The following is a 12,397-nucleotide window of genomic DNA, read 5'->3' as shown; positions in this document are numbered from 1 at the left end:
ATCCTATAAGGGCCTTATAAATTCAAAATAAGCCAAACTTATTTCACAACATGATTATACTTATGTAGTAGGTTTCTACACTATTTGCTTTTTCTGACTTAACTGGTCAACTTATGCAAAAAAATCAACCACATTGCTGAGATAAACACGTCAGGGTTGGCAGGTCTGCATATATACTCACTTATAAGGCAAGTCCAACTGCAAACTGCACAGATCCTGATCTGCCGCCACACAATGCACCAGCAGATCTGGGTCTGTGCAGTGCAGTTTGTTAGGAGTAATCAATATAACAAACAAGAGAGACCCTGATCTGCATGTGCAATATGCTATGACAGATCCAGATCTGTGTTGTTTGCAGTTTGACTCAGCTTATAAATGAGTATATGGTATTTTGCTGTAGTGCAAGAAACAATTCATTTCTTTCATAGCATCATATCATCTGTATTGACGATTTGTAGATTATAAATAAAATGTTCATCCATCTACAAGAGATCTTTTTGGATAGTTTATGTTAACAAATATTGTTACATGCTTATATTCTTTAAAGATCAAAGATGAATTTCAAACAGCTATTCTGGAGAACTGTATTTTCATATAAAATATTTCTTGAGAAAAATAACTTAATTGGATACACTGAAAAAAAGAGAAAGAATGAAAAACAAAATGGTAACCTGATTTTTTTCCGTCTCATCAGATATGATAGTCTAAAACTATAATACTATTAATCCATATCAAAGATAGGCAAAAATAGATCTGAAAAGTTGCTATATATCCAGATGTAAAGACTGTCTTTATTTCTTTATAAAATTAAGAGCGTAGTCAAGATTTGTTGAAAAACTGAAAATATTTGGAATCACCATTGATATCAGAAACTGCCCACTGGACTTATACCAGTAATTGTATGGTAAGGTCAACAAAAAAAATGAAGTAGATAGTCCTTGTAGGTGGTTCCAAATGTCTCAAGCTTATGAAAAGGAAATCTGAAGGACCAGTTGTTAATGTTTTGGAGGATCAGGAACTTTTTAAAGTTGTTGGTCCTGAAGGCACAAGAGAAATTTAGGAAAAGGAGAAAAACTAATTACAAGTACACATATCATATGTATTTTAAATTTGCTGATTTTCATGTCTGAATTTATATATAATAAAAACCACTAAAAGGAAATATTTGTAAATACTTTATTTAAGAATATATAGAAAAAGTATGTAGTTTTTAAGTAATCTAGAACTGATGAATGTTCATGTCATCACATTTTATTGTATTATTTAAATAATGAATTACTGTAACATTTATGTATAATAAATAAGTCACAAAACAGTCATTATTCACTGTTGATATTTGCAGCTTTGCGTTGGCATTATCAGCAATTCTGAAGCAAATCAATGGCAGATTTGAGGGAACCATATTCTCTACCAACATTCTCAACATTATACATTACATTATAATCTTCAACAAATTATATCAAAGATGACTGAGATGTATAAGCCATACAGTGGCTTAAGCTAGTGTTTATATTCCATCTTTAATTGTTGACTTTTATGATTTCACACAAAAGGAACATTGGCATTTATTTCATTACATGACAATATCCTTAAAACCCTCAATAAATTTAAAAGATGCACATCTCAATCAATAGCATGATTTACCTTTACCTTGTGTGACAGCCTAAAATGTTAATTAATAACACAATCTATGACTGAGAGTCATAGAAAATAAATAATGAATGCCCCAGACAGGGGACTACACACATTAAGAAACTAAAGTTAAAAAATGGTATGAGTGAATGTACAAATAAACATTAGTACCATAAATGGCATATTATATGCCTGCCCTGTGTTTAATATTCCTGTATGTAGTAAATGAAATTGGCTGAAACTGCTTTCCTTCTTTCTTTCACAGTGATCTAGACCACTGACTTTTTGAGACCAAATCAACGGGTTTCTTCCTTATCAATCAGTGATGTAATTTTCATTTGCAAACAACATATGGCCAGTTTTTTCAAATTACAATGACTCTGACCTTACTTCAGGGACAGGGGGAGATTGATGGTAGTGTGAATAGCCATTACATAGTAGTTCAACAATTCAGTCTAATGATTTGGTCCTTATGACCATTTAATCAAAAACATAAGATTTTATACTGGCCTTGATCTTGCTTCTTAAAGAAAAAAATCTGATGTAGAAAGGCAGAGACCAAATGATGTTGCATCTTTATTCTATAGTCCTGGTATGATAGCTATCATTCCAGGATTTCAAACTTCTGACTGACCATACAGAATCAAAATATTGAGTACAGAGATGGCTTGAATGCATATCTCCCAATTTTCTAGACAAAGGTGGGGGTCTTGAATGCATACCTGCCAATTTTCTAGACAAAACTGCAGGGTTTGAATGCATACCTGCCAATTTTCTAGACTAAGGTGGGTGGCTTGAATGCACACATGCCAATTTTCTAGACAAAGGTGGGGGGGAGGTCACTGAGTAGCCTAGCTAATTTGCATGTCATTGAACTAAAAATTATTTCTTATAAACGATCTTTGGCTCATGAAGCCTCCTTATTGTGGATAATTTTTAAATGTATGGTGAAATATGATAATAACTGACTGATTCACTGAACCAAAACAATTCTTTTTCTGGCCATGACATACTGATAAACAACAGTGTGACAACAAAACAATTTGTGTTAATATTCCTTCCATTTTTATTTTATTTTGTTAATTTTTATAACTGTTACTTCATTAATAATGCCAGTATGCCTTATGATTCCATCTTATTTATTTTTAAATTTAATTTCTAAAAGAGACATGCCCCAAATTCTAGTATCAGATATAAGTCTTAGCTTTTTCTGTGATCTTCCTTTTTCTTGATCTACCATTCCATATCCTAAACCATAATAGTTACTTCCCCTGAAAACCACACTCATTTCCCAACTGTATGTTCTTTCAATGGCAGTTACTGTGCATTCTACTGGATTCAGTTTGCAAAACTGTTAATTACTTATTGATGCCTTTCTGATGTCAAACACCTCAAATCACAATAATCTTTGGAAGAAGATTGCATTTTACCAGTGTTTGATAATTCGCCCTCCCCCATGTCATGGGTGTATATTTAGGAATTCATGTTCTGCAAATCATGACTGTAAGCATATTTGAAAATCCCAGATAATGATTTTCATGTGACATGGCATGATTGGACAGGTATGTTGGGTGTTTCAGGTAATATTACATTAACAGGAACAATGGGATGAAAACCTGCAAGCTGTTGATAATCATGTTCCTTTTTCTTAATGATAATATGCAAACAACCCCAAAAATGTGCTTGTAATAATACGTTTATAAATCTTTCCTTCTCTCTATCCGTCAAGAAAGAATTAAAATGTTAACAGTATTTTGTAAAATATTTAAGTGAGTACCTTTGATGAGCTTTTCTTATTGAAGCTATCAAATTATATCAAGACAGGTGTCCATTATGATCAGTCACTTTGCTTGGGATTAGAATGGGTTACATTCCTTGAATATCTTGATTGGCCATCCAAAGAAAAAAAAGACCCAAAGAAGCTAAATACAGAAAGTGTCTTATTATTAAATACAAAAACTATTCTTACTAACAATGAGTAGACCACTTACCATGGGTTCTGAGTGATTAAATCCCCACCCCCCCAATTTTGTAACTGATAACATAATGAAGATTTTCAAATCATCCTTTGTCTTAGAAGCAGAATGAAGATGTGGTTGATGAAATATGAAAGGATAATGGTTCCTAATTCTGCAGTTTAATAATCCCACGAAGTGACAAGGACAAACTTTCAGCAAACACTTAATCAAGATTTTCAAATTACCTTAAACTTATTTCCAGGTTGTGGAGAGGATGTGCATACACATAAATAAAACAGCAACACTTACTTATTCTAAGTACAACAGCAATTCCAAAGAGTAAAGAGGACTTTTTGACAACACAAAAATATTTTACAAAAACTTAACAACTGTTTGGTATTTGCTAAAACAGATGAGACAACAACAGAGTAAGCATAATGTAAATAATCAAATTTTAGTCAGCATAACATTCTAGCAATTTTAACAAGAAAACTAATATCCTCACTAAAATTCTGTGATGAAAATTCATGTATAATAGAATGCTGGCTTTAACGCCGACAGTACTGACAGTTTGTAACACTCAATAAATATCAGTGGCCACTATTTCACAAGAGCCATACTATTTAATACCAATAAGTGAACAGACTTTAAAATTTGCTTTAAGGAAATGTTCTGATTGCTGTTTTGTGTATAAATGTTATTTTTACATTCGTTACTGTTGGCACTGTTACATGCAAATGGGTAACACCTTATGTTGAAATAAAACACAGGAAACATGTGCACATATTGCTTTTCATTAACAACACAAAAAGTTAGATTTACGCAGCAGTAATTCACAATATTTTGTCGCTAAAATTAAAAGATTTGATAAAGTGCTCATGATGTTAAAATATGATTGATGTTGCTGATGAAGCAAGTATTTATTCCAAGGTTAGCTTGTAGTTTTATCATTTGGAAAAAACATTTATTTTTTACAGCTGCGAATGATCAGCATATCAATGTGGTAAATGTGCATCAAGAATCTTTTGTTTATATACTAATATCACAGTTTTTGTAGAGAAGATGCTTGAGCTGAGGAGATGATGATTCTCTGAACCTGGATTTTTTCTTCATGTATCCCTAATGCATCTGATTTCCTTGTAGCTTTCGTGAAGAAGTTGGATTAGACATCAAGATGCAAGCATTGCTTCAGCTTTTCTTTTCTCTTTAGCTTTTTCTGAAATTAAGTAAAACAATTATTAGCTTCCTAAAAGCTCCACTAGCTCTGCTGCATTTATTTCATTGTTTGGTTTGGAAAAGTAGAAAACTTAAAAAAGAAATTTAGTGAGATGGGGAGCGGGCTGAAGAAGTTGGTCAGATAATCAATTTGAGGCAGGAATTTATTCCTTTTAGGTGTGGGATAACACCAAGGTGCAATATTTTTCTGTTTTGTCATCATAGGGCATAACTGGATTACTTGTGCTAACTAAATCTCTATATTGTGAAATAGCAGTGCATAGATTGGAGAGAAAATCTTGCAAAGTACATCAAAAGTAAATGTAGCCACATACACAAGCTTTAGGTATAATGAAACTAATGAAATTTGGTTTCCTGGTGGCCTATGAAATGTGACTGATAGAAAATATGATACCTGGTTTGTTTTTTGTGTATTTTTATTTCTTTTTAGCATGCCACAAAAGCTAGGATGATGATACTTCATATTTTTGCTTGCAGTGGCAGAGATATCTGTACTACTTTTATCATGGTCCTAACATCTGGCAAGATTTTTAAAAAGTGAGGTTGGACAATGGATTTTTCAAACAATCTACAACTCCATTAAAGTACTGACGTTTTTCTCTTTGCAATTGTATGTCTAGGAAATATGCGCAAACTGAGGTACTGGAAAAATTTAAAAGATTTTGTTATATTTGCTATTTTAAAGTAACTAATATGACGACATACATCGAATTCCAATAGTTACTCAAGACCAGTAACTAGACTGGTTAATGATATTGCAGGTTGTCTCCCTTACATATGTATACTGAGTGTTAAATGCCTAAAGACTCATGATTAAAGTAACTGCCAAAATTCCCTGATGAAGATCATGTTGATTTAACTGCATAAGGACCTTTTAAAATTTCCAAATAGATTCACATGTATTGGTTTTGTAAATGCACATGCCAGCACACAAGATATGTACATGCACATTTTATTTTCAACTGCTAAGTTTCCAATAAAATTTTCAATTTGTTTAACTAGTCAACTATTTAATGCTGCAACTGAAGGTTTAGCACTGATAACAATAATAATAATAATAATGAGAGTAATTCATGAAACACCAAAAGAATGTCACAATATGATACGAACTATAACAAAGATAAACTTGTCTAAAATTTCACACTAAAGAAGAGTGTTTATTTCAGAAGCTTGTGCAATTCAACAACTGTATTTTATGAACTTTTAATATATAACAATGTCAGAATTACAAAAGTAGTTACCTGATGGAACTAGGCTCTTATACAAGTAATGATTATATTCAAAATGTCTGAGATTGTATCATTATAAAGCTACATGCTAATATGAGTAAAATCTAACAACTCTTGGTAAAGTCATGATGAAAAATTAAGGCCAAGGAGGACTGTAATTAGGGGCCATAACTCCACTAACTGGGATCCTGAATGCTATAACTGAGATTAACTGAGCATCAGAAATAGCTGCCTGCTCACTATTCCAAGGCCAGTGACTTTTCTGTAGGGACAGCTATTTTTTCCTGTCTAAAATCTATTTGGCAAGTTAATTTCTAAGGATAAAAAGGTCTATTTTTGTTTTATTTGTGATTTTAAAGCACAAATTTGCAGAAAGTTTCAACATATTTTCCTGCCAATGAACAAAGTTTTGGCTTCTATAGATGATGTCAAATCTTGCAATATATTTCCAAAAAAGCAATGTAAACAGTAATGTGATTGGTAATTAGAATCTAAAATCAATCAATCAAATCGTTTTCTTATTTCACTTAACATTCTGCCCAAACGTCTGCAAGGTTAATATGGATCGACAGATGTTTTGCGAATTCAATTCAACAATGTATGTTGGACTTGTCTGACTGATTCATTTGATATTAATAAAAGATCTGTTTAAATTTCTGCTTTTAGGTTCATGTTTTATAAGCTTCCAATGTTCAGCCATATATGATTTCCTAAAATGTAATATAATACCATAATAAATGCTTTATTTTTAAATAAAAATCATTTATTTTGAGCATATTTCAGTAAATCGATCACACTGACAGATGGGAAAAATCATTTTTATACCAACCAGTAATATTTGAAAGCAGCTGGCCTGCCTGACAATCAGAATTTAACAAAGAAATAGTACTTTGGGCAGTGGATTTATCTGTGATCTTTGTTAATGTAAAGCTACCTTGCAGAAACCAAATTATTAACGGACAGACTCAGGCAATTGGGTAAAACCAATTTTGTTGAATATGATTAGGTAATTTATGTATATTTAATTTGTAGTGTGTGCTTGACGTTTGTCTGTGATTGTGGGTAAACTTTAGGCCTACCTGACTTTTTAGTTCAAGACCTGCATTTTCCCTAGGAAATTATGTTGTACCTTACGTCAAGTGAAATTGACATACATAGGATTTGGTAAAAGAAGTCTTCATTCATGTTTCGTATCAGCCTCTGGGAATCTATGATCTGAGTTTTTACTTATCTTCAATTATAATCTGAGAGGAATTATTTATTGAAATTATTCACTGATGTTTTTTGACATTTTTGACTAAAACACTACTTTGCAATTATTTGAATTCATTCTAAACCATTCTGAATTATATCATTATGACAGATCAAGACTTCTGGTACATCACCACATTCAATACCACTGGTACATTAGCACATTCAAGATTATTGGAATTCATTTGGAACATTCTATACTTCTGGACGTTTAGCATTATTTGGGATTTAATTCACAATACTATAAGTATCTTTGGAATTTTCACTTTGCATTCTGGGGAAATAAAGTGCTTGTTGAATTTTACTAAACTTGTTGATTTTGCTTCTTTATCTTTCTTAGTTTAAGATTATAGAGTCGTAACAGTACATACTGCCAATCAGTTTTAAAAAACATTTTAGAGCTTGTAAAGAAAGCAAGTTGACATACTTTGGTATAATTATACTTAAAGTAAGAAACTACAAATCTTGATTTTAAAAAATCCTATATTCATATAACACAAACATCTGGATTTAAATTGATTTAAACTGAAATGTAAAACCTGATGGAAAAAAAACCCCCAAGGTTTCCATGGACTAAGGTGTCTGAACTGGGAATCAAGCTATGATGTATCCTAACTGCATATGACCTTTAACACAAGTGAGACAAAAGTCTTTAAAATGAAACGACAAACCTTTTGCAGCAAGTTCTCTTTGGGGCACCTCTGGCATTTCATCTTCAGGAACTTCGGGTAGTGTGTGCTGAAAATGAAGAAATGGTTTCATGAACCTACACAAAGTAACTGATGAACTGTGCTCATATTCTAGCATTTTTATATTATCATCCTCAAGTCCTCTGATATATAGAGAATATTTTCTTTTTCTATACCAGGTATATTTCATAATGGGGTACAAATAACATGATATTTTAACTAGTGGCAAAGCCATGAATTAAAATGTATCATTTTTGGTACCTCAAGATGAAATATGTCTAATATTTATGAAAAGAAAATTTTCTTTTTATTATATACCAAACTTGCTCCAGAATTTGAAGCTTTGGAGATTAAACTCACTCAAGAGCACAATACCCCACCCACCCCACTTTCATAAATTCACCTCACTTCATGAGCTCATCATATAAATATCAATGACTTCAGAGAGAGTGGAATGATTGGGATGACCTAGTCTGTCACAGCAAATTATATTTTTGATATTTTGTTAACTATTTGATCATATCTAACCACAAAGTAAGTCTGATTCAGCAATGTATCACAGTGGGTTTGTCATTGTTGTCAGGTATGGGGAAATAACTCCATATAGACAACAACAGTGTAAAGTTAAATTTCTTCAGTGAAAATTAATTACCATGTCTGTAAAGTAATGCAGTTTCCAGTTATTTGTTCTATTTCACAAAGGGCTAATTTTTTTTGCCTACAGATGTAACTTCTGTAGACACAATCAAGCATCACAAGGCAGGATGAGAAATCTAGTATTTTCACACGAGAAGATATAAAGATATATTTTTCACATGTTAAAATACATTAATGAGAATATCTGAAAATTATTTCGCCAATAAGTTTATATACTTCATACTTAAGTACAGTGCTGTCCAACCTTTTTGACACCATAGGCCACTAAAAAATGATTTTCTTTTTAAGCCAAGGGCCACAGCAGAAAACTGAAAAGCAATGACTATATAGCTGCTTGAGCTCTGGCGGGCCATTTAAAATCAGCCTACGGGCTGGACAGCACTGCTTAAGTATATAATGAAAGACAAGCATCCCAGAATCTATGAGTGGCTTATACTTGTATCATCTCTGATATTTACTGGATTTTATTTCATTCTGACCAATTTTTGACTGATCTCCAGTGCATGGGAGATAAGATCAAAAGCATTTCATATATGTCTCAAAGAATGTTAGATAGGAAAAGATTTCAGTCCATAATACATTTTGCTTATTTCCAAGATAAAATGGGTGACTTAAGTCTAGAAATACCCCAAACTGAAGCCATTCCTTGAACACTATTTTTTTTTATATGCCTACCATCAATGTATGTAAGGTTGAATCATAAACACTTTGGTTTCGGTGTGATAAACCCAGTTCAACTTCACATACAACCAAATTTTGTAAGACACCAAAGGTCAAATGTGAAGGTCAATTGCGAATTCTTTAGTATTTACCTTCATAAAAACTTCAGATATACTACCATTGAAAACACAACAAAGCCTGTGGATTTTGGAGTCTAGAAGTCAAAAGTTAAGGGCCCTGTGACCCACCTATCATATATACTAGCTTTTAAGTCGAGTCAAACTGCAAGCAACAAAGATCCTGATCTGCCATGTTATAATGTGAATGCAAATCAGTTCTTCCATTCACTCCAAACTAACTGCACAAACCCATATCTGTTGATGCATTATGCAATGGAAGGTCAGGGTCGATGCAGTTTGCAGTTGGACTTGACTTATAAGCACATATATGCAGAAAGTGAAAGGATTTGTTCACAATAACCTGAGTTATGTTAAACATACTGTAATGGGCAGGAAATCTAGCCTCTACATTTTTTTAAAACAGTTACAAAATTAAGGTCATTCATCATAAAGCTTTCGGTGGTAAAGGCAGAGTGAGCGGTAGTACTAATACTAGTGCCTCTACTTTGTAGACGGGGTTACACTGTAGCTAGGTGGGTGGGTGTTGTCAACATTGATGGACAATATTAAATTATTCATTAATCCCTACTGTTATTAAATATCAAATGATGACTGATATCATTCCAAGGTAAATTTGATATTCAATACAAATTAATCGTGGATCATCCTCATTTCCAATTTTGCACATTTGGAACACTCCTGTCATTATCTCGCATAACAGTTAGTGGTCGCTTATGACATCAGTCATTTAAAGCTAAAACATTTATTAGTATTGCAAATTTTGACCACTGAGAAAAAAATTCATTGTATCCACACTTAGCTAACACTCTGGGTTACACAGGTTTTCAATTACAATTTTTAATTAATGTGTAGTTTTGTCATTATCGTAGCAAAGTATGCTTGCCCCTGCAGGCACATGCTTGCAGAATTTATCCCTGCGGTTGCTACCCAGCGAACAGCAGAATTTTCCATGCCAAGAGCAGAAATCTGCAGAATTCCAAGGAAGGTATAAAGGCTTGTCAGCATCTCTACTGGGACCTGTTCAGGTTTCCACGGGTCACTTTAAGAGCTCTTAGAGCATGAGGAAATCTTTACTAAGGAAGTGTACAAAGAAAAGGTAACTCTTTTGTTTATTATTTTCCGCTAATCAGAATTCATAGTTATGATATCTACATAAGTAAATGCAAAGAAAATAAAGTTTCTTTTATAGTAAATTTTGGATAGCTCTAAAATTAAGTTGTGAAATCTACATCTGTGTACTAAAACCTTTATATATATTTATTCATTCACTGTTATAGTTTTAAATCAGCAAATTCTGTTTAAATATCTGCTAATCAGTTAAATAGCATTCAGACTATTTTTATGACCATCTGAGGTCAAGTCAAGTGTTTCTTGCAGACCGTGTTTAAATAATGATGTTTATTATAATTCAATAGAAATAGGATATGTAATAATGATAATAACAAGTGCATGTTTGAATATGGAGCAAATGAGTGTTTCTCAAAGCTCTTTCCAATAGTTATTTGTTATATTGTAAAGCTGTTGAGTGTTTCTAAAGGCATTGTACATAAGTTGTTAGTTATTTTTGTTACAGCCACTGAGTGTTTCTCAAGGTATTGTTTGAATTAACCTATTTGAATTTAATGATGAGTTAGCCAGTGTTCCAAAAAGTCTATCATGAAACAATAATTTTAATACTACATCTGAACACTGAACTCTGACAATGATAAATGTTAATATCAACTTCTATCATAAAAACTGTTATTTAAATTACTTATGTTTGTCCAACTGCACACAACCACTGTGATATAAAATCAATGAGTTGTTATTTGGAAGTAATGCACCTGATATTTGAGTCTTGAAATTTTAATACCATACAAGTCTGTGAGATAATAAACTACATGAAACTTAAATCCAAGTCTGCATTTCATCACTAGTCCCATTCTTATTGCAAGGAGTCCCCATTTCATCAGAGACCTCTTGGAATTAAGGTCTAAATTTAACTGGGCTTTTACTTTAATGAGGGTTTATCAGCCATAGAGAACATAGTGAGTCATTTAGTGGTCACCGGAAGTTTAACAGCCAACGCTACCCAATAACAATACCTTCATCATCAGAGATACATTGCCCTTGAGTACACAAAAATGGCAACTGATTTCAGGTCTTGGGTTAAAGTTACTAAACCAAACAAAGACAAATGATTTTCAGCACAATAATGTGGGTTTTATTAAACATAACATCATCGAACCGCACAAATATTTTGCCCCATAGGCACAGAGAAGACTGCCAATTTACAAAGTCAAAACCACTGTGAGTCAAAGAAAGGAAACAGTTTTGATAGACTGAGTTTTACTGCAGACAAGAAGGCAGTCTATTCATATGCTGTTTACAGCATCCTTGTTTCCTAGAGATGAGAAATGTCATTTTGAAACACAGGCATGTCCTTGGATATTTGTAAATATCTTCTTCTACTGTATTTGAATAAATACACCATTTGCAATAAAAAGTGGTCCAAGCAGTCCTGATACTGGTCACCTGCCAAATGCATGACTATATGGCAAATTCAGTAATAAGGCAGATGGGTGCCTTAGGTTAAGTGACACTCATGTCAGAATACTATCCAGCCATCTGGTAGAAATTAATGGGATTTGAAATGTTATTTAACCATGTCTATTACCTGAGTAACTTCAGCTGGACTATATTGTGCATTGGCATCTTTTGTATGGATGTGGAGACTATTAATGCAACGACTCGCATTTTGGCCAATACTGTAAAGCAGTTTTGGATATAAAGTCGTTCTGCAACAGTCATTTTTAAATATATTTGTAACAATCCCTATACTTAATGGGTTTTAAGTTATCATTTCTAGGTTTCCCACCTGGGTGACATGGAAGCTACTCCAATGCTTGGGGTGGGTGGTAAACCTGGACAAGAGAATGACTGTTTCATTCATGCCAAAACCGGCA

The 12,397-nt window shown here is 33.0% G+C and overlaps 1 protein-coding gene across 1 annotated transcript in view; it reads right to left on the bottom strand.

The window, feature by feature from the left end:
* Positions 1-1,162: 1,162 nt before the first annotated feature.
* Positions 1,163-12,397, bottom strand: part of LOC149805843 (charged multivesicular body protein 6-like) — a 48,430-nt gene continuing 37,195 nt past the window's right edge. Inside the window, exons 7-8 of the mRNA XM_089950565.1 lie at positions 7,978-8,044; positions 1,163-4,806 (exon numbers count right to left, since the gene is read on the bottom strand). Of these exons, the coding sequence (XP_089806691.1) occupies positions 4,760-4,806; positions 7,978-8,044 (114 nt within the window). The 3' untranslated portion in view covers positions 1,163-4,759. The remainder of the gene's footprint in view (positions 4,807-7,977; positions 8,045-12,397) is intronic.

This window comes from Sinohyriopsis cumingii, chromosome 2, assembly GCF_028554795.1.
Source record: "Sinohyriopsis cumingii isolate HCF-2022 chromosome 2, ASM2855479v2, whole genome shotgun sequence".
Taxonomy (NCBI): domain Eukaryota; kingdom Metazoa; phylum Mollusca; class Bivalvia; order Unionida; family Unionidae; genus Sinohyriopsis; species Sinohyriopsis cumingii.
This window is presented reverse-complemented; position numbering and strand designations above follow the sequence as displayed.